An 18,684-nucleotide genomic window follows, 5' to 3' on the forward strand; every position below is an offset into this window, starting at 1 on the left:
CAACAAATAATATGGTAATAGAACGTTGTTCTATGGCTGTGTAAATACAGAAGCAATCGTAATTTAGTTTCTGATGTAAAAGCATTTTGATTTAAAAGGCATTGTTGGTCCGTGTTAGAAGTGATTTGAACGCTGGGGTGGCACACGAGCTCAGCACTCGGTTCGCTTGACTGTACAGCATCATTAAGGCAGTAGCAGCAGCCGTCTAGTGTAAGACTGTCTTCTCTCTTCTCCAATCTAGATTACATTTAATGATAGCTAGTCTCGGTTATTCAAGGGCTAGGCTGCCCGTGCAATGTTTCTTTATGACATCAGCGCTACCTGATTGTGTATGGAACGGCGTGCTCCGATTGGTTAAGACGTCAGCAAAAAGGAGAAGGGCGTTCATTTCTGGTTGGTTAAGAATACTGAAGTTGCACCGCCTTCCAGTGTTTTTTTAAAGGAGGATCACTTCGCTGTTTGGTGGAGGTGGTAAAAGCGGGGAAGGGATTTTGTGAAGGAGTTGTTCTTTTTTCTTTACTACCAGGCTGGCTTCTTCAGGTTAGAAGGGGACCACGTGTTTTAAGATGCCTGTGTTGTAAGGTGGTGGGAGAAGGCGCTCGTCTTGGCTGGTGCCGGTGGTTTCAGTTGGGCGGTTGTAGCACTGCACTAAAGAAGCACGTGTGTTGGTGTGTGCGAGATCCCTTTTTACTCACATACACATTCACAAGGTCAAAGTCACAAGAAGGACGAGGAAGGAGCGAGTTTTGAAAGACTACTACATACTCGACGTTGTATTCTTGTCTTCTTGAAGTACCGTACCTGTTTGGCTCGTTACTCGTATACCGACATATAAAAACTTGTTGTGTGCTGTATGTCACTGGGCTGTCATTTCTCTTCCCTTCCTTTCTCGGAGACTTCCTGGAAAACATTTCGCCGTCGAAAATTAATTTCTTATTGTGTTCTTCCATACAAAGTGTTTCAGAATGACTGTCATACAGAAGCAGACATTCTCATAGACGCGTGTTTTAAATGTCACAATAAAGACATTTAAAGACATAACACTAGGTACTCGGGTAATGACACTGGTTTTACCGAAGTGATCTTCAGCGGATATTTTATAAAAACATAAAAGTATTATTAATTTAAATATAGTGTTTATTTTGCAAAATTCTCCACTAGTGACACTTAAAAAAACTGACAAGATACTTTCTAGTGGAGATAGTTTTATAATTATTATTTGTGAATTTCTGAAAAAACTCTAACGATCTGTGACTATTAAGAAAGTCTGTGTGATGGTTTATTTGTGCTGCATTTAACACGTGCTGTGCTAAAAAGAAGTGTTTAGTTTTCGCTTTCAGTTTTGTTTGGACAATTTGAAGCAAACATGGAGACGTGTGTACTAATCCCACAAGAATTTTCTCTAGTATTGACGGCTGAACCCACATCATCCGTGGATCGTAATGCTAATAAACTTCCTGAGATGCGTGTCAATGTTTGGACCAATGCTCGTATTCCACAAGGAACACTCATCTACCCATTCCAAGGCACTATTCGTCTTGACAAACTGGAGGTTTATAGCTATCTGGATGACAATGATGTAAGTACCCTTACTGACAATGTATATTATTATTATTATTATTATTAATAACAGAAAAACGTTTGTGAATGCTTCTGTAATGATAGAGATTCCGTCGACATTTTTGTTACTGTTGAACTACTTTCGTATATTTCATGACAGCACAACTTTTTGTTATTCTTCGGAGATTATATTAGATTTGTTTCTGCTGTTAAATTTAAAACCACAGCTAAATTATTTCGAGGTTTTGAAGAGATTCCAACATTGTTATTTAAATCTTACGGTGATGTTTGATTTTGTTTATAAAGCAACGTTATCTCCATACAGACCTTGAAGGCCCATGGAGGGGTGGAATGTTAAGGCTTCCACCGTCCGTAACCTCAGTACTTGTTCGGGGTAGTGGTTAGCTCTCCGCTCCGCTGCCTTTGCCCTCAGGAATTAACCTCGTACTCACTTTTGGTGTAGGCTGAGTGTACCTCAGGTCCATCTGCGATGCTTAATTATTATTTTGAATTTTTCAAATATTTTCTGTAAGTAAAATCTATTATGAACTTCCAAATCATTATTAATCAGACAGATACTGAATACTCTTTCAGAGTCGGAGGATTGGGAATGTTAGTTTCATACCGAAACGAGGGAGGTCGCTGAAACTGTCGTGTACTACGAAGCAAACTACAGTCCATTCACTAAATGAAAATGAAGAATCACTCGTCGGTTGATAACACGGCCAAAATAATACTAACACTGAGTTCCTTCTGGATAATTCTGATGAATTACAAGCATGAAGATACCGTTTCATAAGTGCACAAGAGCCTTCCAACTGGATTTTTAATTAATTATATTTTTATATTTACGTATGAGCATTAAAGGTCCGATAAATCCTAACATTCTAACATAAAATCCTTGTATCCTATAGATGCGTCTGATTTTACAGTAATAAACAATATTTAGATATAATCACGACAATTTTTAAACAGTTGGCTCGGACATGACATTAATGAATTAATTTCATATGACAGACTTGATGTATAGATATAGAATAAAATACGTTTTGAGAATATTCAATACTGCTATTGAAAATCCGCAGCCTGTTTCCAGTCATTCAACCGGGTCAGAAATAGAAGGAATGAAGCCCCATCTAGCGGTGAGGATAGGAAATATGTCGGCTGCCGAAGCCTGTTGCGCTCTTCTAGGACAATGATTAATGACTGACAGATGAAATGAAATTATATTGGAAAGTGTTGCTGGAATGAAATGTGACAGGAAAAACCAGAGTACCCGGGGAAAAAACCTGTCCCGCCTCCGCTTTGTCCAGCACAAATCTCACATGGAATGACCGGGATCTGAATCATGGAAACCAGTGGTGAGAGGCCGGCGCGCTGCCGCCTGAGCCACGGAGGCTTATATTCAATACTGCTATTCATTTCGAATAAAGCTTATCCTTTTGCACGCGCCGAAGACTAGGTTCGCTGCTCATGCGGGCGTGCATATCTCCAGGAGTGTGGATTCGGTTACGCACCCTTTACAAGGGTTACATAGCGTGAACAGTTAATTTTGAACCAGTAGAGGAGAAAATGAGAATCGTTTAGCACCTTCCACAATAACAACTGAGAACCATAATGGCACAATCAATCAAATCTTATTAGAACGTTCAACCACACGGTTGAAAATAGCATGTACTTATGATAATGTATAGCATATATTTATACTCGTAGTATTCGACGAGTCCAAACCTAAAATTAACAATGTCTTGTATCTTTAGTACTAATTACTCAAACGTTAACCACTGAATGAAATGACTCCTCAAATTCCTAATCAATTGCTAAAAACATGATAACATTTTTTTAAAATTTCGAACCAATACTGCTCAACTAGGTCTAATAAAATGCCATTTACGAACTAAATAACCCACTAGAATGTTTTAATTAAAATAACAAAATAATAACCATGTTATTGGGCTCACGTTCCACTGACTATTTCCATGGTTTCTGGAGACGTAAAGGGACCTTCACCCTACAGGTGTTTTCTACGTGCCATTAAATCTTTCGCCACGAGGCCTACTTATTGGAGCACCTTCAAATACCATTGAAATTATTCGAAATCAAACCCGTGAACTTAGGCTCAGGAGGCCCATACTGTACTGCCTGAGCTACTCCATCCTGTAGAAACTATGGTATTTTATTGGTCCAAAGTGATTCTTCTCAGAGATATTTTTTAATGTTTGTAAAAAATGGCAATAATAGATTACGTTCCTTTATTTTTACAGTCATTTCTGGCGGAATATGAACTTCCAAAAGTACTTGTTTCCATTTAATCCAAGCATACTTCCCGAAATTACCTATCGAAGAGAGACTGTCGCAGAACAACCCATAAAAGTTATTTTTAAGTGGCATGTTAATACAAACGTTCTACATTAAAATCCTCAAAATTCTGACTCCTGCAAGTTGACTAACGGAAAGTGCTTAATAATTATAAATCATTTTAAATTCGGTACTCCCTTTATTCTTCCGATTTTATTATTATTATTATTACTATTATTATTATTCAGGGGCTACAGTGGCACAAAGGTACGTCTGATGGAGTGTGTTCCACGGTTGAACAATGTTGGGATAGTATCTGCTATGAAAACATCAAAAGAATGCAGGAAAAGAGTGAAGTACTGGCTGAAATATAAACCATGCAAAGTGATATTACCTTCACAAAACTGAGGTTGAAAGAGAACATTATTATTATTATTATTATTATTATTATTATTATTATTATTATTATTATTATTATTATTATTATTATTATTCATAATAGGAAAGCGATTTCTTTAACAATGGTTTCAGATTCATTATCAGCCTTACGAAGTAATACAAGATTCATAATACACAAAACAGTGTCAAGAATGTTGTCGAAATTCCTTTGGTGGCTTTTCATTTTGTCTGCCTTTCACTAATCAGTCTGTTTTTTTTTTTTTAATCCATGCCAGTTGAATTTATCTCGCGACAACTTCGATAATAATTGGTTGTCCTTATGTTACCTAGAAACTAGGAAATTAATTGAATCCATTTTAAATGGTTTTCGTATTAGTGGTTTTGTTGGTGGTTGTGGTGATAGTGATTCTATTGTCCATAGAACGAAATTTTAGTGATTACCCCATTTCCTACCGTGTTTTTACCAGAAAGTTCTTCAAATGAAGTACTGCCCCATTATTTTCCTGTAATAATTCCGAACAAACGAACGAAGCCATGCTCGTGATAACTGCAGAATCGTATCCTCTCATATTTTCTTCTTGCCTTCGTGCCTTAGCATACACACGAGTTTCTTACTGCCTGACAAATGATAACATTTGTACAATTAATTGTATGAGATTGTTTCTTTAATATTACAATGTTTTATCGGGCTTAATTTTCCCTTCTCTGCTTCGCTTAAAACATTTTTCTGATATAGCATTTTGTCCTTGAGGAGAACGGATTTTCCTAGTATTTGGACTGATCTATTTCACGACCATCATTTAACTTTTCTCGATCGCAAGGGGTTGTAACGCCACGAGTTTTTCTTCTTTTAGGAACTATTTGAAAGCCCAATACAGAGTTTCATATGAAATGTCATATAAATAATAATAATAATAATAATAATAATAATAATAATAATAATAATAATAATAATAATAATAATAATAATTAATAATAATGAAATTGCCAACAATTACAGGATTAGGCAGATTTTTCTAGCTTAAAAGTAAAATCATTGTTAAAACCAGAGAAGTTTTCATTTCACTCGGATAGCATAAAGTACCAGTAATAAGTTCTCGGGAAAATTGTAACTTGGCACATGTCATTTGGAATCGATCCCAGACCACCTGTCTCATCTGGATTAACCGGTTTTAAGACAGAGTTGTATTCAGCATCTATTATCACAGCATAGGTGGAGTTTCATAAAAGAGAGAATGTAATTGGCTAGGTCATTTCTTCTTGCATATATTTGCTTAATGATATCAGTGCGTTTATTTCTCTGATACTTCCACCTCACCTTTAAAGCAATGTAGTATTTCTTATTCAGTTTTTCACCCTATCGGCCTGATGTCGTCCCTTAACTCTACCACGAAGACCTGGTATGAGATAGACAAACTAACTTTTAAAGAGTTTTGGAAAGCTCGATAAGGGCAATCAAAGGCACCAGACGTCCGATTGCTTTGAGGGAGTCTACAGTTGTTCTAAGATAACACAAATTTTTATGGAGAATGAGAATCATCTTTCTAAGAGGATAAATCGAACTCACTTGGTCATTATCGGTGTTATTTTGTGTATGTTTTATAATCGTGTGGCTCAGCCATCTAGGCTAACAGTGAGTCAATTTCAATGTTTAGTTTTTCTCCTGGGGAATTCATGGCTGAGTTTTAATGAATGTAGTCGGGTAAACCCTAGATTTGTCACCAGAAACATACCGACATCGTACGACATGGAGTGTGGAATGGACGTTTTCTGCCCTTCATAAATCTGACCTCTGCCAGGTTTGAACCTGCGACCTAATAATCTGGAGACCGACACTGTACCACTGATCCACAGAGGAATTATGCCGTAGTGAAGATAATAAGATAAATTTTCATGAATATCAGCACCAAAAAGGGAAACAATTAGACCTCGAAAGCAAAAGGCATCAATATTAAGGAAAAACAAAGGTCAACATAGGCTGATATCCCATTGGCTCCCTTCAACACAACAACGTAGAAAGTACACAATGAATCGGTTGGGTACGACACGGACTGACAAAATAATAAGAACTTCCGGCACCTCAGTATTTCTGTTAACTATTCCTCACGTACAAATATTATCATAAGTGAGGTAAGTCGAGGAAGATTTTGCGCCCGAGAGATACAACTGGCAATGAAGTTTGAAACACGTCAATTTTCCTCACGTCATTAATTGCATTTTTGTTTTCATTTCTACATTCCAGGTAATAAAAAATGATTTAAAAATGCCTTGAATGTATATGAGTTAATATCAGTGAATACATCGAGTTTCAGTATTATTTTGTTTATTTGTTTGTTGTCAAGAAATATGTTAAACCATCTTACTTACTTACTTCAATATCAGTAAAACATACGGCAGTAAAACATAATTTCTTCCATGGAAACGATGTAATAACAAAATATTTACTATAGTGTAAGTGGAAGAAATATATTTACTTGTCCCTCAACCGCATAAATGACTAATGATATCAGTGCGTTTATTTATCTGATACCTCCACCTTACCTTTAAAGCAATATTGTATTATTTTTATTCATGGGCGCCCATATGACAGTTTGTAAGGGGGTGGCCTAGACCTGGGGTTATGTAGTATTTTTAATATTTTGAAAGATGATTGGTGACTTGTAGTCCGCGGTAGAATAACACCCACGGTATCCTCTGTCTGTTGGTGGGGGGGGGGGGGCGGTACTACCAGTTCTACGCAATACCGACTTTTAAATTATTTTCTTCAAAAGAAAAACACCTGAGTACATTAGATTTCTGCCTTTCCCTGAGAGGTAAGTGGGGGCCCGACCCCCTTGCCCGCGGGCATGGGCGCCCTTGTTTTTATTCAGTTTTCACCCTAACGCCGACTCTTAGCTCTATGACGGAAACCTGGTATGAGATAGACGAACAACCTTTTAAAGAGTTTCCTTTCAAGCGTGCCTTTTTTTTTTGCTAGGGGCTTTACGTCGCACCGACACAGATAGGTCTTATGGCGACGATGGGATAGGAAAGGCCTAGGAGTTGGAAGGAAGCGGCCGTGGCCTTAATTAAGGTACAGCCCCAGCATTTGCCTGGTGTGAAAATGGGAAACCACGGAAAACCATCTTCAGGGCTGCTGATAGTGGGATTCGAACCTACTATCTCCCGGATGCAAGCTCACAGCCACGCGCCTCTACGCGCACGGCAACTCGCCCGGTAAAAAGCGTGCCTTTAAACAAGGATTTAGTCAAATAACTTACCGTTAAGAAGCACCCTTTAATGGATATTTTCTCATTCTATTGTTCAGTAGATTGAATCTGACGGCTGTTGCGCATTGCTTGTTCTATCACTGACGCAGGAAACTGTCCTGAACTCTTTGGCTGACCCTCCTTCCGGGAGATTTTTCAGTCGCACTAGTGAGTGAAGATTGTATGAGTTTCTGTTATGAACCTTGCGGTTACTCAACGTTCTTGGTAATGTTGATCAAACTGACCTCCACCCTTCCGTAAAGCTCTGGCGAATTCCATTTTAAGTCATTTGGAAATAAGGAATAACAACTGAGTTATCGAATACACACACATTTCCGCAAATCAAACGTATGATGTAAAAATGGTATAAGCAAGTAGAGAAACACCACACTGAATTACGATCACCAAATGTGCAGGATAAAAATCTTATCAGGAAAATTGTTCACACAAGGAGATTTGAGAAAGACGACAAGAATCAACACGACTTGCTTGGTCGGAGGAACAGAATTTACAACAATCTATGAAAACGAAGAACTATTGGGCAAGTATAAAGTTCAACCTATTCGCGCAGAAGAAGAGGAAGTAATGCAAATATATTACGATTAATTTCTTTGCATCTAATGAATTGTTTTCGAAAGACATCTGTATGGAATTTGGAGTCGACCAAGTGCGTCAAAAGGGTGGAACCGACTGAGTATGTGAAACTATCACAATTCTCTAGATTATGTTGAGATGAGACCTATTTGATAAAATATCTGTCAGTCTTGGCCATCCATCAATATTTCACGTCACAGCCTGCAAGATCACGTGGACCATCTTTACGCAGAAGGCGATTTATTCTCGATAATAATACAGTATGTGAAGAAGGTCGTGTTTTTGTTTCGTGATGTTCTCTTAAAACGAGACTTTCCGGTAACAGTTTGATGAGCGTTCAAAGCGTACTCTCTTGTTACTTCACCACATTACTCACTTTCTATCTCTAGGTCGCTGGCAGTCAACTCATTACAATTAATCAACCATTCTCCTTCCTTAAATCTCACCGTGTTTCAGAACCGGCAGCGTATGCACAGTATTTACTTGTTTTGCTAAACATTATAAGCGCATACACAATGGATTATTATCGTGTAATGCGTTAAATTTTCCATTAAAATAACGTCTGTTTAATGGCACACTATGACTATGATATCCTAGCATCTTCCCTCCATTGCTTTCAGGATTGTTTCGGTTGTAAAGCTATAACTTCTTCTTGTTCTTTTCTTCTACCATTTTTTTTTCTAATACTGGTGGGGTCACTGTGCGAACTGGGTTGCACCTCTCGACTTAGCCCTATTTTAATAATAATAAGAAGAAGAATACAATCCTCGAAAGACGGGTACGATTTTGCGGTCACCTCAAACGAATGTACAGGAACAGATTGACCAAAAAGATCTTCTACTTCTTGTTCAATTCAAAACTCAAAACCACGATTCCTTGGTATAGAAACACCAAAGAAGACCTCCAAATGCAACAAATCAAACTCAAAGACGTGCTTGTCAGAGATCTCTTCCGAAGAAAAAGATAGTGACGAACGGGATTAAACATGGACAACAGAAAAGAAGACAAGGTGTTCCTTGGACAGGGAACGCAAGCAGGCACACTCACGAAGAATGAGGGAATTCTTGGCTCAAACGAAGATAAAGTTCTCTCTCAAATGTAACAAGACTCAACGTGGTCCTCGATGGCTCCAGCGAAAAAATAAATAAATAAATAAATAAATAAATAAATAAATAAATAAATAAATAAATAAATAAATAAATAAATAAATAAATAAATAAATAAATCATGTACGGCTCCTCGGATGAATTAACAGCGTTGAGACCTTCAGGTGAGAGGGCCCCAGGTTCGTTTCGCGCTCGGTTCGGGGATTTTAGTCGCGTCTGATTAATTCCTCTGATTTGGAGACTAGGGATTTGAATACGTACATTCACATTTTCCAATGGGTTGGCGTCAGGAAGGGCGTGCGGCCGTAAAACAAGATCGGATATACATATGCGCTACGATTCACACCAGTGACTCAACCGGAATGTGGGAAAAGTAGTGGTAATATTAATAATAATAATAATAATAATAATAATAATAATAATAATGTAATTGTTTCCACTAAACAATTTTGACGTTTCTGGGCACGGTGAGATGCCAGAATTTTGTGCTGTGGTAGGGCTTTGATGTGCCGGTTAATCCACCGACATGGGACTAGTGTATTTGAGAACCTCCAAAAATCCCCGGACTGAGCCAAGATCGAACTCTCCATCTTAATCTCATAGGATCAGCGCTCTACCGTCTGAGCTATTCATTTACATAGCTGGATGTGAACAATGTAAGGAGGTATATTTTCACTAGTGTATGTTTCTGTACTGGTTGAAAGCCCGGTGTATTGTATTGTATTGTGTTGTGCTGTGCTGTGTGCCGAGACACGCACAGGCACCCAGTCTCAGAACCATAAAAATTAAACAGTTGCGGCTGAACTCCCTAACCCACGACTCTCTCAATCGAAGGCTGGGACACGGAACATTCAACCAAAGATCCCCGGACATGGTTATAATACTAGAAATGATTACTCTGTAATTCATCTCTAATTGTTCATAATCTTCATTTACTCCTATCTGTGCACAGTAATCTCCATCCTTAATTCAGGAAATGCAGAATTAACTATTCAGCAGGGTCTACTTACCAGTCGAGATAGTTACATGTAGCTGTGAGCTTGGATTCAGGAGATGATGTAATCGATCCCCAGTGACGGTGGTCCTAACGTTGGTTTTTCGTGGTTTCCTCTTTTCAAACCAGGGAAAGATTGGGACTGTACCTTAATTAAGGGCAGGGATGATACTTTACCCATTCTAGTCCTTTTCCACTTCAGCGTAGTCAAAAACTAGTATGAGTTCTTCTTCTTCTTCTTCTTCTTCTTCTTCCTCTTGAATTTGTCAGAATAGATCATCCTGACCCTATCTATCGAGCTGGCGTATTCGTCGCTGTTTGCTGCAAGGCAGAATAGTTTCTGAGAGTTTCCTGAACTTGCCCAATCTTGTTTGTTTCCCAGTAAGAATGCTGGTCTTCTTCGACACCTCCATGAACTCTAATTTTCCCTTGTATTAGCCTATTAACTTCGGAAGTTGATACCAATTACCCTTTAGTATACGTCCTAGGTCTGCCAATTTTCTACATTTTTCTGTTGTTAGAAGTTCTCATCCGACAGTGGTACTTCTTCATAAGAGTTTTGAGCAGTCCCGAAAATACGAAGCGTTCTTGTATGAAGCTACATTTTTAAATGCTTCTACAGTAGTTGGTTGATTTTGCTATTTTAATGTCCACCCCTGTATCAAAACACTGACCAAATATACCACTCAAGCATTATTTCTCCTGCTTCAAATTTCATTGCGATTTTGAGGTGTGAAATCAGTATCCCAAAAGTTAATTTAGTGTTTCTTATATTACATTCACCAAAGTTTAAGAAATCCCGAAAATGTTAACATATTTTTCCAAAGATTTTTCGTTTTTTCAACTGTGGTATTTTCTTTAACAACTTAGTCACTAACTCAATCTATTTTCTTCCTATACATGAAGAATATATGATAGTCTTACATAGACTAGCTTATATATAAGTAGCGAATTGGTAAGAATCTGGCCGTGATATATAAGTGAAAGTTATTATTCTAGTAATTTCCTGAATATAATCTAAGGAACTACCTAACTTCGTTTCAAGGATTCCGATGATGAGATTCGAACGTATTTGAAACCATAAACAGTAGCTCTCAAGTGCACTTCATTACTATTATTACTTTGAGGGAGTAGATCATTGTTATTATGATTCTCTTTGGTATTTATAACTGAATGATCACCACCTGCGCAGTTAGTAATTCTGAAGATGTTTGGTCGTCATGAAGTAACTCGAGCGATACAACTCCTACCCCACTAGTCAACGGTTTTATAAGGAACATCTGCGATATTCGTTATATCTTCAGCTGGAGACGTAACAGCGAAGTTTCCATGGAGTTCCTTGAAACTAAAACGTCTTTATGATGAAAACATGGCTATAAATTTACCATTAAATCCTTGATAAAGTTGTAAATCACAATGTTGCGTACTCCATCTCTCTATAAGATTATCTTATGGAGTCATTTCCCATTACAACTGGAATAAAAGAGCAATCACCTTCAACAATAATTATTTAGCAATATGAATTAAACCATTACTAACGTATTGGATAATCCATATTACCATTAATTGAATGGTTTATAAGTACGGAACCAGGGAAGGAAAATAGCATGAAAACTGAGAACTCAATGATCGGAGAATAGAACTGTGCGTAATGGGAAGGAAAAGTATCCTCAGAGTTTGAACTTAAAGCAATCCAGATTTTCTAATTATTAAATACATTAACCATGACAATCAGAAATGACTCAGAAGGGTACATGTTATAATCCTATGTTACACCTTCATGTTTGAGCTAATGAATGTCACATCCACGAGATTTGTTAGCACACGAAGGATTTTATTAGAAGAGGATCTTTCGTAGCATTGTGTATATTACTCGTAAGTCGCACTTCAAATAAAAGACGGTAGTAGAACATAATATTGTTTGATAATATCCCAATATTTTCCCCTGGTTATCTGTTTTAATAATAATCATGTGTAACATTCAATCGGGCGTAAGGTGGTCTACCATTACCAAGGCTTAAAATCCTATATAGCCGGTCTTAGAGTGAGAATTCTCCCAGTTCCGTTGTGAGCATTGTAAGACAAAGTTAACGGCAGAGAATCAAGAGCATAATTCTCTGTGCATTATATGAAGCTCGCGATTTCAAGACTGTGTCCTTCAAAGAACTTAACAAAGCTACACAGGTGTATATATAACAGATAAATCAACTTCAGTATTGCCTATTGTAATGCATACACTTCTTATATAGACCCTGAAAGGAAACAAATAAAGACACATATTTACTTCGGTATCTGAAAAATTAAAATTCAATTGATATTACGCAAACATTTAAAAATAATTTATTTTAAATAAACGAATGATAGGGTAGAAATATTTATCCATAAACAATTGTGGGATAAGAAAGAATATCACATATCTGACAATGCTTTTCCTATCCATTATTTTCCTTAAGAATGGTCACGTCTTCCAGCCACATATGGGTATGAACTCAATATTTTTGTTCATTTTCTATTCTAATGTGTAAAGGAAAATGAATATGAAATATATTGTGCTGTAGGAGTGCGTAAATACATACAGGTATAGCAAAATGAACACAATGAAAATTGTTCTGATGGACTGCGTATCCATATGTGGTTGGGAGGTGTGACCCATCCTAAGGAAAATAATGGTTAGGGAGAGCATTGTCAGATATGTGGTATTGTTTCCTAACCCACGATATGCTTATTATATTTTAGAAAATACATCTTAAGTAAAAATTGGAATTATACTAAAATGCAGGCAAACGATTATTTAACGAGCAGTTAATGACACATTTAACTTATATCAATAATATAACGAATGGAATTGATTTTCCATGCTGAATAGTAGCCGTAAGTGTGTCGGACAAAATACATATTAACAAACTGTCATTCAGGAGTAATTTGTAGAGGAAGTCTGAAAGCTACGTTAAAATTAAGACGAAGATAAAATAAGAAACAGTATAAGAAAATAACTAAAACACATACCGTACCATATAAGTCACGTAAATAAATATTCCTAATCTCATACATTCCTTATTTAGTGTAAACTAATTAGGGATTGGAATAATATACCAATTGGATTTTCGATGAATTTCCAAATTCTTTGAAATCATTTAAGAAAATATAACGTAAGTGATAACTAATCTGACACTTGGTGATAGCCCTAGATGCATATCAGAGGTGGCTGATTGGTTGATCCAGAATGAGGTATTAACCTTTCCTCGAGAACATCAAAGTAGCCAGCAAGTTAGAAATGCTTGTAATCAATAAATTCAGTCTCTAAAACTAAGAGAATTGAACCTCATAATTTCTGAATAACGCAATATATTAGACAGATAATATTGTCTTATTGTCTAAAATTAGAATTTTAGTGAGAATTCTCTCCATCTGAGTTAAGATATTGCACGGGTTCTGTTGATTAAGACGTGTTCTTTATGATTTCAACTTTTCTGTTTCGTAAGATGTTACCATTCTAGAGTATAGATCACCCAGCGGGAGTTGGCAACATTACATCTCTTCTGTAATTCTAGTTTCGACAGCTGAATGTAACTTTCCCTCACTGACTTGTTCGCTTCATTAGTGTTGGAAGGATAACACGTACTTACGAGGGAAGCGAGAAGCAGGTGTTTGTCGACAGCCAACGGTTGTGTCTTCAATAACTCGATGTTCGTTAACACGATGTGGTCTTCCTTTCCGTCCCTTCTTCCGTCTTCATTTCCTCAAAGCAACCTGATGGCCAACTGGCGAAGGGAATATGGGCACGTACAGCTAAGAAGTTTGATTAAACTACGCTATAAAGAAATACTGAATTGCACCAGAAGGCTCATCTGTTAAACCTTTCGTTTCGTGGATCGTCAAATCTCTGGAATTCAACGCAGTCAGGCAATCAGATAGATAGACAGTAAAATACGTGATATAAATATTACAATTGGATAACTATCAGGAAATAGGTCGAAAGAACCTAATTTATGAACATTAAGTTATCGATAAAAATGTCGCTTAGAAACAGTTTAATGGATTTAAATATTGCAAGTTAAACTTTTGATCGATGTTTAACAGTAGATTGATGTTAGAGTTAACATTTCCACACTGAGAAATAAACATGGAAATCAATTTCTAAAAGAGGCTATGTTATATTTAATATTCACTAATGTACAAATACTACTTTTATGCTCTTCCATGGCTAAATAGGAAATCATGGTCTTCAAATCATTTCTTTCCTTGAGTTTCAGAGAAGATATAGGGGTGCTAACTTCTTACAATTGCGTATTTCCCTTTTTTCAGAAATTTTACCTTGCTCCAAATCTCAATCCCACTGCAAAACTCAATCGCACTGTATTATTCTAGTTATAAAATCTCAGCCTGGCCGCAAATCGAACCCAGGGTCCTCTGAACTTAAAAGGACTACACTGAGTCGAACACTCAATTACTAACTGTTCATACACAATAGTAAGTTTGGTAGTAGATCTCGAGGTAGAACTCAAAGTAATTTATTACACTAGAATTATAACATAAAAGTATAGTACTACCATTGTGTTTAATCTACTTCTCAATTTGCAGCAACGTTCTTGTGCAAAATACTTCAAAAACAAATGTACGAATTAAAACACAAAATCATTTCTGCAGTGATAACCCATAGTTTATTAGTATGCTTCGTGAAATACATTCATTATATAAGAAAATATTAATCCTTCTCTGCGGATAAGTAATAGGATGTGGGTCTCAGGATTCCATGGTCGTGGTTCAAACCACGCAGAAGTAGTCGAATTTTTGAAGGGTCAAAACAGTCCTTTCGGCACTCCGTGGCGTACGATGTCAGTGTGGAAAAGTTCTTTAATGAAACATTTGATCTTATCTTGATTAAAACTAATTAAAGCTCAGTAATGGACCACCCGGTAGAGTATCAACTTCTCTGCCATGTGATGTAATACAATAGAAGGTCGAATTTGATGTGCAAGCAACATAAAAACAAAATTCCTGCACGTATTACCTGAGGTAACTTAATTTTAATTTTGAATATAAATTCTTTTGGTCACCAATAATATGTGGAAAATTAATATATAGACTAATGTATAATTAACTGAATAAACATTTTCTCAGATAAAATATAAATTGACAAGAATGATCTTTTTGATTGTGTTTGTGTCGACTGATGATGTTCAATAGCATCTTCATCAGAAATTAAGATCAACGGAAAGCATGAATACGTACTTTAAAAATCAAGTTGAAGGTAGTTGTCTATCATATTTACATTGAAAAGAGAAAATCTGGGTAATGGTGTGCGAAAGGAACGTAATTATAAGTAATGGCCTGTTTGACTATTTAGACGGGCTATTTCAATACACGAAATAAAATCTTCTTTTGGCAAGATGTGTCCTTTGCAGTTCAGCGAATGTATTACGTGCATTTTATAATGAAAGTTATTGGCATGAAGCTTTACAAATAAAATCAAAAGAAGAAGATAATTCAGAATTTCTAACCGTCATTTAAATACTATTTAATGCTCAGAAATTCATCAGATTACCATGATAAATTTAGGAATTCGACTATGGGAAATATATTTAAATTTATAACAGCAAGAAACGTGACTGCTTGCTACAAGCACATTTGTTCGTTTCTCACATTCAATCCCATGACGTATAAAAACAATGCAAATTCAATGTAAAACGGTGTCGTATTTTGTAGTAATGCAAACTTTTTTTTTTGCAAAGTCAATACATTTCCTTCTTATATTTCGCACCTCTTTAATGTTTTTTAAACGTTGTTAAATGTTCTTCGGAGAAATGTAATGTTATTTCCAACAAATACTCCGTCTGTGTTCTATACGGCTCGAAAATTACTGGGACCATTCACCTGTTTCACGTTTCTCCCTTTTACCCGGCCTCCCTCCATACACAAACGAGCGGCACGTGTCGAACAAAGTTACATAAGAAATGATCATTATCTAAACGGCCACTCGCCACCGTACGCTCTGTGGCCCTCGGTGGTCTGTCGAGCCCTTGTAAGCTTGATGACGGGCAGCAGTGAACCGGATACCACAGCAGTGAAGCAACCTACCGTTCCCCATTGTAGGGGAGAACCGTAAATCATTTATCTTTCAATTCGAATACGATGACTGAAAATTGAATTCTTGTTCTGTTTGTTGTAATCACTACTTAGACCTGTGTAACTACAAGTGAAGTACTTCACGGAAGAAATGTATCGTTTAACCTTTTTAGATCAAACTATTTTCCCACTTATATTTTTAAATAAAAATTTTCCTTCTGAATAACAAAAATTGAGTGAAATATTTAAAGAAAATATGTTTTCCCTTTATTGACGTTTTCGACATTTCCATGTTTGTGGGAAAATTTTACTGCAAGGTATCTCTGTCTATTCATTATTAACCACTATATTTAAGTCATATACCAATATGGACATCTATTTTACGGCAGTAAACGGGATGTCCTTTCTAATAAAATGAAAGAAACATTGGAAATACACTATCGGTTGCTTGTTCACAAATATTTGAAATATGTTGGTCATCTATGATTCTATTTTCATCAAACTCTGGTAGATGAAACTATGTTATAAAAATTGGAATGGAGATGTTCAATGAATACATGTACTCGTAACGCAACCCAAAAATGATTATTGTTAGAGCTTTGAATTTAGTTTAGTCTCTTTGTATATTTTTACTTCTTTACCTTTCTTATTTATTGCTAATTATCAGATAATTATTAATTATATTTGATCATTTTGTTATTGTTTTTATAACTATTATGCATAATATACGTACATCTGTTTGATTTATGTAAATAATAATGGTCAAGAACTGTAAAAGTACTTAATAAATTTCTACATATTTTCATAGTGTAAGAAACGTATTCTTATAATTGTTTGTATCATCAACTTTAATATTATTACTATTATTATTTACGTACCGGAAAATGTTTGGAAATTCATATGTCACCGTCCATTGTAACTGGTGAAGTATACCTCTTACGGACGAAATAAATAAATACATTCATTAATTAACAACACCCTAAGAAGACCTGTGGAAAATGCAGGATTAGAGTTAGAATTGTTAATACTGAATTAGAAAATATATTTGTGACATTTTCATAATAGTCAGTTGGGAACTAACGGCGCTTTGCATATGGAATTCAATTCAGTTGAGTACACTTCCTGACGCAAAACCTGAATGGAGTCTGGTAGGGAAGAATAGCTCGCCCCATGTTGTGGTGTAATAAAATAATTTTTGATACACATGTAAGGAAGATTTTTATGTAGTACGCTGGTACGTTCTGTTCCTGTATGTTTCCCACAATTAATGTACTATGTAGAGTTGTAAAAACCTGAGTTCTAACAGGGAAATAGGGCTCTTCTGGATCCATATTCATAGAACACAATTTATTCTTCTACGTGTAAGAAAACTGTACTCAAATTTGCCCGAGCATTATTGTTACATCCTGTATAATAATGCCATGGTTCTACGTCCTTCTAACTACTGTACTATTCTGAGTTTTGGGGATATCAAGGTTCATGAATTTTTTCCCGCATGAGTTCTTCTACGCGCAGATATATCTACCGGCATTAGGCAACTTATATAACTTCTAATGTTACCGGACTGATCCGGCATCGGGATTACTCTAAAGCTTGACACAGATTTTTATTATTATTATGATTATTATTATTACATATAAATGTTGCCTCTGTGGACGGCTTGTTAATAACCAACCTCATTTTCATCGTTTAGATCTCGTTCATTTTCCGGTCTTGACCAGTATCTCCTGAGTTCTGAGAGCTTTCCAATGTTCCAATGTTCTTCACCCAAAGGCGCCCTCAGTCTTCTTGGCTCCTATTCCACTTAGAAACCCTGATATCTTTTCCCCATTCGTCTAAATTCAGCCCTGTTAGTGACTTAGTTTCCAGGGATCGCTCTTAGGTCTTTCTCGTATTCTTGGAAACACTTCAGTTGTGCTGCTTTTGGATTTTAGAAATTCCAGGTTTTCTCAGTCAGTCGATCGTGAGTCATGCGGAAGTTGTGTCTATGTAACAATAACCTTTTGTTTTTTAATTGATGATGTTATTGGTTCTATGTCGCCTTAAAGTTCTTCATTGGACCTCAATGGCAGTTTCCCAGAATCATCCGTAAATATCGTTCGATCTCTTTATGCTATCTGACCAACTTGTCCGTTTCTACTCATAGTCAAGGTCTCTGAAGCAAACTATCCTTCTGCTTTAACAACTGTACAGTAGTGTCTTAGCTTGGCCCCTATACTCAGTAACCTCTTCCTGCAGGTGTTTCTTCGTCAGCTGATATGCCTCGTCCAATTTTCAGATCCTGACATTGATCGCTTCCTGTTCTAATCCATTCAACTGGATTATTTCGCCCAGGTACTTTACCCACCCAGTCTTCCGACTTTTTTAATAATCATCCATTCTGGTCTATTATTTATAGTTTGTCAAGTATTTTGTCTTC

The 18,684-nt window shown here is 36.5% G+C and overlaps 1 protein-coding gene across 1 annotated transcript in view; it reads left to right on the forward strand.

Moving 5' to 3' along the window:
• Positions 1 to 1,366: 1,366 nt before the first annotated feature.
• LOC136881067 (zinc finger protein 177) overlaps positions 1,367 to 18,684 on the forward strand; it is a 537,788-nt gene continuing 520,470 nt past the window's right edge. Inside the window, exon 1 of the mRNA XM_067153676.2 lies at positions 1,367 to 1,579. Within this exon, the coding sequence (XP_067009777.2) occupies positions 1,367 to 1,579 (213 nt within the window). The remainder of the gene's footprint in view (positions 1,580 to 18,684) is intronic.

The sequence above is a fragment of the Anabrus simplex genome, chromosome 9 (assembly GCF_040414725.1).
Source record: "Anabrus simplex isolate iqAnaSimp1 chromosome 9, ASM4041472v1, whole genome shotgun sequence".
NCBI lineage: Eukaryota > Metazoa > Arthropoda > Insecta > Orthoptera > Tettigoniidae > Anabrus > Anabrus simplex.